Source organism: Manihot esculenta, chromosome 16 (assembly GCF_001659605.2).
Source record: "Manihot esculenta cultivar AM560-2 chromosome 16, M.esculenta_v8, whole genome shotgun sequence".
Classification (NCBI taxonomy): Eukaryota; Viridiplantae; Streptophyta; class Magnoliopsida; order Malpighiales; family Euphorbiaceae; genus Manihot; species Manihot esculenta.
In genome coordinates this window covers 31321462-31333179 of record NC_035176.2, presented here as the reverse complement: position 1 = coordinate 31333179, position 11718 = coordinate 31321462, and the positions used below count along the sequence as shown (strand labels likewise).

Sequence of the window (11718 nt, the reverse complement as noted above, 5' to 3'; positions counted from 1 at the left end):
AAAGGTTGGTGACTCAGATTTAGATGTCTTCAAATTTAGACCTTATCCACTTCCTTGTACCATGGGATGCTATTCAATTTCCACCATTAGTATATGAAGATGATGACGATGACGACAAGTCACAGGATAAAGAAAAATATATATTAAAATATTAATAATTCAAAGAATAGTCAATTACCCTTTACCTTTTCTGCTATAAAATAATATTTTTTCTATGTGTCGTCAATATATTACTCATCAGCTGGCCATATATATATATATATGCTCTTTCTGAAAGACTACATAGAAAACTAAGAGTCTTCAACAACATCATCTTTTATATATTTTGTTATTGCTTGTTGCTGGTGATCATCAACATGGCTGAAGCAGCAGAGCAAAATTTTTTGGATATGACTTTGCAAAAGATAAACCCTAATAGAGACGAGCAAGATCTCTTCTGGGTAGGTGGTAATGGTGCTTCTGAGTATGAATCAACAACAGCTGAATCCTCCATGGAAGCTTCAATCTCTTCAACAGATTTAGAAGAAGATGCATCTTCATCATCATCAACATTGAATGGACCTCTGTATGAATTATCAGAACTCATGGCCCAACTTCCCGTCAAGTAAGTATAAATTTTATATATATATATAAAAAGTTAGGATTCCTAATTTTAGATGAAACTTGATTATGAAAAAGCCTCTAATAATGTATTTTTTTAACTCTTGAAGGAGAGGTCTTTCAAAGTTTTATCAAGGGAAGTCTCAGTCTTACACATCTCTAGCAAGTGTGAAGAGCTTAGAAGATCTTGCAAAGAAAGTGACTGTGATTCCATACAGATCTAAAATGAAGTCATGCAAGAGCTATGCTAGGGTTTTAGATGTTAACAAGTGTTACAGTCCAAAGGCTGCCATATCAAAAAGGGACTCAAGATCAAGAGGATCTTTTCTATCTTCTTTAGGAAGGAGATGAAGTTCTTTAATGGGCGATTGCTAGGGCCTCTCATCCCTCTGCAACGGCAACTACTACTTCTGGAAACCATATATATGAAAACTTAATGAGTCTGCAGAATTAATATTGGAAGCTAGTGAGTGTTTTTTTGGTTTTTACGTGTGAAGAAATTAGGAATGAAAATACAGAAAGCATAATTATTTTTAAGCATGCTGCAGTCTAATGGAAACCAAAGAAATAGATACATTTTTTTATTCAAGTAATCACATTGGCAAATCCAGGTGAGTTCAATTGGCTAAAGCTGAAATACGCATGAAGGATCGATTATCTGTTCTGAAATTAGTTGAACTTAATTAATTATTAATCTGCCATCAACTTTTTTTTATATATAATCGGCTAATGGAATTGAATGTAAAGTTTCGCAACTGCAACCCATTTCAATTTTCAGTACTGAAAAGAAACCCTAAGGGCATAGCAAAATTAACCATTTACAAGCAGTCTTAAGGGCATAGCAAAATCAAACCCTAAGAAATGAAAATCCGTCATAATCCTGATTGGATATAATATCCCAAACTAACTTGGCTCTTTGGATTGAAATGCCAAAAAAAAAAAACAAACTAAATAGTTAATTTTAAGAAAAATACACAAACTTAACAGTAATTTATTAAAATAATACCATTTAGATTTTTTTTTAATTAGACATTTATAGAGCCATTTCCCCCCCCTACTAACCTTTCATATTTGATTTGTTTCATCAGTCAATTAATTTACCATTTTTAGAGACAGAATCAGGTTAACGAAATTACAGCTTTTAGTCTTACTGTATACTATTAAAACCATATTTCTAAAGCCAAATCACAAGTTATCTATTATAACAACCTTTAAAAAAAATCCAAAACAAGATTAACCAATCAAAGCAAGACTAACCAAGTACTCCTTTGCTCAAGAGACTGAAATGAACTTCACCGCGTAGGATAAACTTATTGGCTCTCTAGGCTTTTGCCTGAACCGACTAGAGTTGGCTTCTAATATTTAATTATGTCTTTAATTATAGGAGTATTTAACATCCAGGAAGGTTGCCTAAAAACAAAGTTGGGTGGCAGGCAACGTGTAGGTGATGGGAAATATCAGAAACTCAGTAAGGTTCAATCCGTCTATTTCCTCTAGAGAGTGAGCCCTTTTTAAAATATTGAGAAATCATATATGAAACCTAACTACTAAACGAAGAATCTTTCCGACAAAATTGCCAAGAAATGATATGATGATCTTTATACAATTTTCAGTGTCTCAAGAAAAATAGACAAAACCCCTTTTTCTTGGGTTTGTTTTGTCATATCTTGTAAACAGGTACAATTCCAAGAAGGAAAAAGCATTTCCTCATGACCACGGCTGTTGCTTCGCACAGCAAGAGTCTACTCGTTTCCTCGGCTGACCCAACAACCTGCTCAATTTTCCAATATCACATTGTTAGCTCTTAGGTTGTAAACATCTTAGTCTTTATATTATTGTCAATCCACAGAGGAAAAAAAAAAGGGAAAATAAAGAAAAAGGAGAGAACTAAGATTTTAGCATAGTTGGACTGGACCTGGCAATTGGAATAAAATTTGGTGAAGTATTCAGATAAATTATAGAGATATTCACACAACACATTTGGCAGGAGATTGGTGCAGGCCTCCTCAACGGTCTGAAAAGTAGGACAAACGCATTCATCATAACTCAACTTGCAAAGCCATAACTTTAAAATGCACGGAAGGCAAGGTGAAGAAGCAAGATATTGGATTCTTGATGACATTTCTTACCTCTGCAAACTGTAGTAAATGAAGCCCTAGTGCACGCTCATCAGGATGAGCCAATACCAAAACCCCAGTCTACATCACAAAAATGGACATGAGAAGCGAGAATAAAATAACAACAGCAACTTTGATACTTGCGATGTCAACTGTCATTACAATCCTTAAAATCCACAAGCAACTCAATAATAAGTTTAGAAGTGGCAAAGAAATTAAAATTTAGCTATCAGAAGACTGTGATATAAAATATTTGCCAGAGGTTTACACGAAATTTTGGTCATAAAGATAGAGTCGGGGTATAAAGTTACAAGCAGTAATAAAACTAGCGCGCAGCATGTCCATTGAAAATTCTCTATCATGGTCAAGCCACTATCATGGAAGTATAAAAGGATTGTCACTGTGTTTAGATTTGTATTGGAATTAAGTCATATGACATAAACAATTGACTCCAAGTGATATTACTAATGCAGTCAAGTCAGAAAAAGAAACCACTTTTTTGGGGTTGAATGAATGTGCAACATGAATTTCTATGATAGCTGGAGCTTCAACTAGAAAGTGAACTTACTTTCTTCAATTCTTCTATGTCTTTACCCGATTTCCTGATGATTGAACAGATCCGAGCATGTGCATATAACAAATAAACAGCAGTGTTTCCCTGTTCAAAAATTTTTCAAGATAAGAAAGCAACGAGAACCTTATGACATCTATGTCAAAGCATAATAGGCAAGTAAAAAACTCATGCATGGGGGTGGTAAAACATAAGAACTAGAAGTTCATTATAATGCACAAGTTTAGCTTCTAGAAATTCAGGTAATCTACAATCTAACAACCAGCAAATCATATATTTACATTTACCTTATCATTAAGCATCTGATCGTAGTTGAATGTATAATTGGTCAATCTGTTGTTCTTCAAGTCAGCATACCTGAGAAAAAGAATTAATAATGTAAAATGCATCAAAAGCATAGTTCACAGATAAATGAATAAAAGAACATGTTTATATCGATAAGCAATTTTGTACAAAGAAATAAGCACATAGTAATCCTCAAGCAGCAAACTATCCCACAACTTGGAAGGGTAAACAATGAGTTCTACTCATGGAATCATATGTCAGATATGCAGCAATAGGGCAACACATCACTCCCTTTCACATTGTTCTCAGATCTGGCAACTTCAGGTTGTTCTTGCATAGGAATGTCATCCAAAATATAATGGAATTTTTTTTAACATTTGATAGGTCCAGTTGTACAAGATTTAAGATTAAGAAAAAGGTAAGTGCAAAACCAAAAATTATGGGTGTTCTGGAAACAGAGATGACTCTCATTCATCTTGTTGCAATTTAATTAGATAAATTAAACAGAGTCTTCCATCATTCAATGAAGTTCTAAGAATTCAAGGTTTTCGTCATAAATCCAAGAAGCCTCTTACTAGTTAGGAATTTTCCAAATTCTAATACCATGATATGGCAAAGAGAGATGCAAATACCTACCCACATTAGTTATTTTTTCGAGTATATATGTGCTGCTGTTAATTGTCCAGCCCGTAAAAGTGAATTCAATTAACCATCCACAGTAGCCCTAATATCTCCCAGTTATGGCCCCCAACAGGGTAGTGAGATCCATTGATCCAACAACTCATACCTGCAGCTTTGGCGCTAGAACCTCTAGGCTTCTACAATTATAAACCCTAAACCGAAAAGAAATTCCTATATATTGACTCAAACTTTCACCTCTCGGCCACTGGACTTCATTATTTCTGAGCAAACTTTTTGCTGCAAAAAGTGGAACTATTTTCTCTTGCTCAAAACCATAAAATCTCTAATCTTTTCACTCCCTAGGCCATCAGGCCCACCACAAGCAAATGTTAGAAGTGTGCTCAATCCTAGAACAAAAGACACCACCAAATGAACTGGTCATGATTACAAATACAACATACTCAGAAAAAAGGAAAGTTGAAAATAGTATAGATAGCTTACTTGACAGCACCATAACCAATGGCCTCAGCAGTCTGCTCAAGCTCCTCTTCAGTCCACTCTTCTGCCTTACCTGTCCATGATATGGAATAATATTTATTTGCTATATAAGTTGAAAGCCTATGTGGAAACAATCTAATCATGAAGCAAGGTAAAGCAGATTCTATATATTGTACAAACATAAAGGATGATAAAGTTTTAAGGCATATGAGTAGCTATTAACATATAAACCATAGATCATTTAGTTATTATACCACGCTCAACAAGTGCTGCTTTGCTCCGAGCCTTTGCTTCATCCAGTAAATCAACTAACCGAACCACTTCAGTGGCCCGAGTTCTAAAGCGCTTGCCATCATCTCCAAGAACAAGGCCAAATCCAACATGGCTAGCTTTAGGAAATATTCTATCATCAGCAGGCAGCCAACCCGCACGTTTGGCAGCCTGAGTTAGAAACCAAATGATTGTTAGACCTTAACTAAAAATTAAGAATAGCACTAAGTTTAAAGCATAGAATGTATGGAAATAAATAACAAGTTGGGTATTTTCACATCAAAAAGGACTAATAAATGGGATATAAAAAGTAAAGCTTAGAACCTTAACAAGTTAAAGATCATGCATAATGCACCATTCAACATATGGTGACAGGTACTTACTTTGAATACCATATCAAAATGCTGCTGCTGACCAACATCAGTAACATATATAATCCACTCAGCTTTCTCTTCATTAAGGCGATACCTATATATGTCAAGCAACATGTGACATTTTCAATTTTCACCTCCAAACCCAACCTTTTTCTTCCTTAACAATGCACCAAAACATGCAAAAAACATATGGCATCAAATGAGCATTAACAAACTCTGTACGCGCAAACATCCTTGATGCCTTTTACCAAAAAACAAGTTAAAAAAGTCTCCAAACATATGCACCAGCAATATTTTCCTAAAACAAACAGAGGCCAAGTTGGTAACTTCTAGAGGTTATTTGAACTATCAAAAGAGTTAAGAAAAAATTGAGGAAAAGCCAAGAAAGTCATAATAATCTTACATTTTAGAATAGATAGAATCTAAAAACTATTTAGCAAACCAAGTCCGATTAATGGAATTTCAAATTTTTCCGCACAAAAACACAGATCACACAGTAACAAGTATAGAAACCAGGGACTAAGTACTTTGCATAATAAGATAATGTCACCTAAAACTCCAGATTTTATTCAAAGTGGGAAAATAAACTCACCAAAGGGCAGCTAGATCAGTTGAAGCATAATTGTAACCACCATCACTCTTCACAACAATAAGAGGTATATTAATTCCTTCAATAAAGATTACACGAGCACCTTCACTCTCTTGAACTAATCCTTGATTGGTCAATGCCTCTATAACCCCAGGAATGAATGGACTGTAGAAACTTTCTCCCTGCAAACAAAAAATATATAAAGACATTTATGTGAATTTGCTTTCCATTTTTTGCTTATTGATTATGTCATTGAAAAAAAAGGAAATTGTTGGGGCTTGATGGTTTTAATAAGGTAAATGGAAATATAATTATTCTCATCCCCTGTCACACAAAGGCTTCTTGAAACCCCCACCAAAAGGAAGGGAAAAGAATGCAACTTGAACTTTAACCATCATTAATTTTTCAGATATAACTTCACTAGAGACACTCTCAACCCACTCCAGCAAAACATCCATACAAAATGTATTTTTATAGCATATCCAAGAAATTGAAAAAGGAAGAAGCCTTAGCAAATGACATATATTGCATCAAACTTGATAAAGGAATTTAGCATCAAGAAAGAACAGCATGTTGCTAATTCACGAACCAGCCCAAGTCATATCTTATTTGGAAAATTCCACGGCTTCCTAAAACAGTTTATGTTGATATTCACAAAAGTTATCATTTCATTATTATTATTATATAGAGAAATACGAGTATCTACCTTTTCCTCAAGATGAACTCCAAGGCGTTGATAGACCTTATCAAACTCCTTCCTGCTGATGTCGCAGAGCTGTGCCCATGCTTCGCGGTACTTGGGCTCTCCACCCTGTATACAAAAAGAAACATCATATTCAATCCCTATCCTAAAAAGTTCAATAAGTCCAACACTACCACTTTACTATGATACTGCAAGACAGATCAACTTATGTGTTCTTCAGGTCAAAAGTAAATAATTTACCTGAAGGCGAACAACTGCTTTCTGTGCCCTCTCCTTAAAATCACAATCAGCATCAAACCTCTGTTTTGAGGCCTTATAGAATGTCTGTGATGCATCACTCAAGTTAGAATCACACAACAGGTAAAAAATGTATAATTGCATCTATGCCATAAAATGTATAATTGCATCTATGCCATTTTCCGAAAACCACATCATTCAGTGCTCAAGTATGAAATATTTATCTAACAAGAAAAAAAAAAGACCACACTGACTTCAATATTCTCTAATCTATCCAAGTGATTATCATTATAGATTTGAGTTGACATTCTATCTCAATTATGATATTACACAAGAGGCTTCATTTGATACAGAGGAAATGAAATAACCAAATGGCAGGATTTCTTATTGTCTGGTGTTGGTGCACATTTGGGACAGGACAAGGGATGCTCTTGCCATATCCCAACCTTGATATTTGAACACTCAAGGAAGAGAGCACGAGTTGTTGCATTCTCCGGACAAAATCATGCAATTTATTCCAAGAATGCCCTTAACCATATAGGAATCATGTTTGAATTTTCTTTCTTTTCCAAATTGAAAATAAAATATTAAAAATGTGAAAAAATTAGACATTATTAGATAATTAAATATGTAAAATAAAATATCATCTAAGATGAAAATAGAAAATAAAAATAATTTGAAATAAACATTTCATTTTTCACTTGTACATATGGTTAAAAAATACCTAGTTTATAATATTCATGCATAGCGGTACTTGCTGCTTTTCAAAATTAAAACACAACAATATGAGAAATTTCCACTTCAACATTTTAGATTTCATAATTTACAAAATTGAGCAAGCCTTCAGTCACCTGTAGATCTCCAATGTCTCTTTCATTAATATCTTCAAAATTTGGGAACTTTTCGAAGAGGAATTCAATCAACATACCAAACTGCAAAGCAAATTACAGCATTCAGTACAACATGCCTAATCATACCACTGAAAACTGTTTGATAGAAGATAAACGTCAATCATACTGGAAGTCTATAAAAAAAAGAGCAAGAGATGAGGAAGAAAGGTGAATTAAAAAAAAAGGCTCTCATAAAAAAGGAATAGTGAATATGCAAGAAACAAACATTCTCTGAAAGCGAAATACCTGTGTGCCCCAATCACCAACATGATTTCGTCGAAGCACATCAATATTCGAAAATTCAAGCATTCGGGCTAGAGTGTCACCGATAATAGTAGACCTTAAATGGCCAACATGCATTTCTTTTGCGATATTAGGTGAGGAAAAGTCAACCACAGCCCTTCTGACTGAAATCTTAGGCGCCCAAGTATCAATTCCATCAATTAGCATCTTTTGAATTTTCTGCAGCCAAAGCAATCTAAGATAAGGAATTTCCCACAAGTCTCCTAAGAGCAATACTAAATCATGATAAGGTAAAACAAAAGTCCACACTAAAAGATCTTAAAGAAGAATATAATAACCACCAAGAAGTTCATAAAATAGGCACACACCTCAGCCAACCAGGTCTTTGACAACACAATATTCACAAAACCAGGTCCTGCCACAGAGCAAGATTCTATCATTTCAGAAGGAGGAAGATTCCTCATTATAGCCTGCCAAAAGAAACACCGAAGATAAAAGAAATGCTTTTGACCAATTACTCAGTGCATCAATCAGGGAAAGGAAAAAATAACGCAGGAAGAAGGAAAAGAAAACAATTCATGCCTAATCAAGTGGGTTCTAACATATAGATCCATACCTGTCCAACTGCTGGAGGGCCCTTAAAATCAGTATTTTTCCCTTTTATTTTAGACCAAAGGCTCATGGCATTATTACTGCACCAAAGAAATAGTAACTAACTGAGCACAACAACCAGCAGGAATTCAGAATCCAATATACTTTTACTCCTGCAAGAAGAGATAAATACTACATTTATAAATAGATTCAGCCGGTGTATTACCATTGGTAGTCGCCAAATTTGGCTGTGCAAGCAGCAACCAAAGGCTCAACGTCGGGCTCACTAGGGACAGTCTCTCTAAGAGATGCTTCAAACAATTTCGCCAATTGTTTCTTTAAATTACCACCATTCTCCTCACTCGTCTTCACCACAAATGTTCAAACATTAGCTCTTTTGCAATGTCATTCTTTACTGACATTTATACAAAATCAAAAATTACAAATTAAAAACTACATAAATAAACTCACATTCGCCATGGTCGATATCGACTGTGTCTTTACAGCTAAAGCAAGTCTTCTGGATGTCACTTTTAACAAGTCTGTCTAGTTTCAGAGGAAAATGATAGTATGAAAAACCAACAAAAAAAGCAAAAGCAATTCAAATTCCTAGAATAAACGGAATTCTATGAACTCTATTATAGTATTACAAAAATGAGCTCCCATTAAAACAAAATCTGATTCAGAACCAGCAAAAGAGCAGGAAACATAGGTAGCTTGAGACGAAGCTGAAAGATAATGCTAGGGAACTTACCAGAGGTAGAGAAAGGAGAGGAGTGGAAATGAGATAGACGATTGAAGGAGATGAACGGAGAAGGAGACACCGACGCGATCAGAAGAGTTAAGGAGGACCCTATCATGTCTTCTTCTTTTTCTTTTATCTTTTTTTGCCCTCCTGAAAAACCCTCGCTCTTTCTGCTCTTACGTGCACCTGCCGTCACTTGCTCTTCAAGCCAATTTGGATTTTATATATTTATTTAAAATTTATATATAAAATATTTATATATGTTAGTATAAATATTTAATTTACATTAAAGTAAATAAGTCGATTCAATTTGTATGTGGAAAAAAAAAGAGAAAAGAATAAGTCAATTTTGTAATGGCTTGGTTAATTTTACATACGTATTTTATGTAAAATAACAAATTAATAACAAAGTGATACATAAAAGATATAAAATAATTTTAAATTTTAAAATTTTAAATAATCATTGCTGATAATAAAATAAATCAGTAAAAATTTATTGAAAAGTAAATCAATTTATGTTTGTAAAAAAATAAAAATAATTTATTAAATCATAAAAATAATAAAATACTAGTGATATGAAATTGATATTGGTGAATTTGGAATGAAATTATACTTTGGTTACCTAATTCTACAAGACAAAGAAAATAAGGCGATGGATATCCACGGCCGTTATTTTGATATTTAAATTAATAAATTTGAAATAACAGTGAATAAAAAACTTTAAGAATATTTATACGAGAAAATTGTGTATATTTATTGTGATTATATTTTTATATTATAAAAAAATAAAAATAAAAATATTATTATTTAATAATTTGATAATAATATAGCCGACTCGTTAACTAATTGATCGAAAATTCTGTGATTACAGGAGTAAAGAAGATGGAAGAACATCTCCATTCTAGTTAACCATGGAATATAATTTATATATATTAATTATAATAAAGAATCTTTACAAAATTTTCATAGATGGAAGCTGCTCTATTCTTGCTAGAAAAATAATGAATATTGTTGTTCATACAAATTTTAGCAGTTCCCATATTGGAGAAGTTTCTCAAGTAGCATTTGTTAGCAACATCTCCATCTATCGACAAACACTTAGCTTGAAAATATAAATTTTTAATGAGATATCCTTGTATTGAGAAAATACTAGAAATGACAGAAAACATCATATTTAACATTAACTATCACCAATTCTTTGGAGAGGTAAGCTAGAAATGGCAAAATGCATTGTGTCATAAACCTTCTCAAGAGTCGATCCCATTTTACTCCATGGTTAACTCATGATGGTTACCATGGTTAATCCCATGATGATTACCCATCACAGTTAACCTATCATGGTTACCATCATAGTTAACCATGGTTAATCTAAGATGGTTACCCATGTTAATCCATGTTACTTCCATATTGATGATCTGAGATCCAATAGAATAGGGTTTTACAAGGGTTTTGTGTTACAGATTAAGGCCTTTTTTTTTCTGAGGAGGGGACTCCTCTTTTATACATTGTCTTGCTTGCTGGTGACGTGTAAAGGTCTCTCCAGGATTGGGCCACGCGTCTCTGCCATGCGGATTCGGAGGTACTAGGGTATCAGCCGCCTGCTCCATGCGTAACGGCCTCTGATTCTCCTCGTGCGTACGTTCGAGCGGATCTGCCAGGCTGTCTGGTGAATATTACTCCGGATCCTGGGCTGGGCTGAGAGTTGGGCCGGATGCTAAGCCTGAGTGAGGAGGGTCTGTTTCGTGCGGGCCGGGCCGACTTGAGTGAGGAAGATGGGCCGAGCCCGGCCTTGAAGGTTGGATGAGCCAGGCTTGTTATGTACATCAGGTATGCGGGCCCCTACGTCGTGGGCCTTGGGCTGTGGTCAAGCCCCTGGTCTGGGGTGAAGGAATCCAGCGGTCATCAATTGCCCCTTCACCTTCTCGGCTGTTATTGCTCCAACTGCCGAGGGGGTGAATATCAAGAACTATTATGATCGCGTCTGTTCGGGTTCAGGTGCCTTAATAACATCCTTTCATCTTTCAGTCGTTGCGCAGTTTCCGAATTCTATCTGCTCTTTCCTCTTTCTGTCTTTTCTCTATTTTTCTTGTCCTCTGCCGCCTTTACTTTCTTGTCGTCATTATCTGGACATCTCCTTTCTTTCCTTTTCTGTGAATATCTTTTAGAAATCTGACATCATTAGCTTAGGGTCTATTGTAGCTCTGCCCCATGCTAAGTCCTCAGGCTCCGAGTATATACCAGCGCCAGCTTTTCTTCATTCTTGGGCCTTCTGTTGAAGCGAGAAATTCTTGTTTTATCTGTGGCAGGTCTATCCGACGCCTTCTTCAAACAGATTGCCTTGCGCCCCAGAGGTTTGCCTTGATTGTGCTCTCATCATCTTAAGG

At 35.0% G+C, this 11718-nt stretch overlaps 2 protein-coding genes across 4 annotated transcripts; one reads left to right on the top strand and one right to left on the bottom strand.

Annotated features, from left to right (window-relative positions):
- Positions 1–230: 230 nt before the first annotated feature.
- Positions 231–1189, top strand: LOC110603442. Its single transcript, XM_021741172.2, has 2 exons — positions 231–604; positions 711–1189. Exons 1-2 carry the CDS (start codon positions 357–359, stop codon positions 949–951), a joined length of 489 nt encoding a protein of 162 aa, XP_021596864.1. The 5' UTR covers positions 231–356; the 3' UTR covers positions 952–1189.
- Positions 1190–2148: 959 nt separating this feature from the next.
- Positions 2149–9526, bottom strand: LOC110604232 (arginine--tRNA ligase, chloroplastic/mitochondrial). 3 transcript variants are annotated; one of them, XM_021742378.2, is made up of 18 exons: positions 9344–9526; positions 9061–9131; positions 8816–8955; positions 8615–8690; positions 8367–8468; positions 8002–8217; positions 7717–7797; positions 6869–6952; positions 6632–6736; positions 5929–6107; positions 5346–5430; positions 4947–5133; positions 4696–4765; positions 3576–3645; positions 3286–3375; positions 2730–2798; positions 2516–2614; positions 2149–2371 (listed from the first exon to the last, which is right to left on the bottom strand). In XM_021742378.2, exons 1-18 carry the CDS (start codon positions 9447–9449, stop codon positions 2261–2263), a joined length of 1941 nt encoding a protein of 646 aa, XP_021598070.1. In that variant the 5' UTR covers positions 9450–9526; the 3' UTR covers positions 2149–2260. The 3 variants fall into 3 exon arrangements, with proteins under 3 accessions (XP_021598070.1, XP_021598071.1, XP_043807933.1); XM_021742379.2 differs by having other exon boundaries at positions 9061–9135; positions 9344–9485; XM_043951998.1 differs by lacking the exon at positions 3286–3375.
- Positions 9527–11718: the final 2192 nt, after the last annotated feature.

Coding starts and splice junctions, on each gene's coding strand:
- LOC110603442 (XM_021741172.2), top strand. CDS start 357: ATGGCTGAAGCAGCAGAGCAAAATTTTTTGGATATGACTTTGCAAAAG. Junction 605..710: donor ATGGCCCAACTTCCCGTCAA/GTAAGTATAAAT, acceptor TAACTCTTGAAG/GAGAGGTCTTTCAAAGTTTT.
- LOC110604232 (XM_021742378.2), bottom strand. CDS start 9,449: ATGATAGGGTCCTCCTTAACTCTTCTGATCGCGTCGGTGTCTCCTTCT. Junction 8,956..9,060: donor CGATATCGACCATGGCGAAT/GTGAGTTTATTT, acceptor TTTGTGGTGAAG/ACGAGTGAGGAGAATGGTGG. Junction 7,798..8,001: donor TTGGTGATTGGGGCACACAG/GTATTTCGCTTT, acceptor TTTGCTTTGCAG/TTTGGTATGTTGATTGAATT.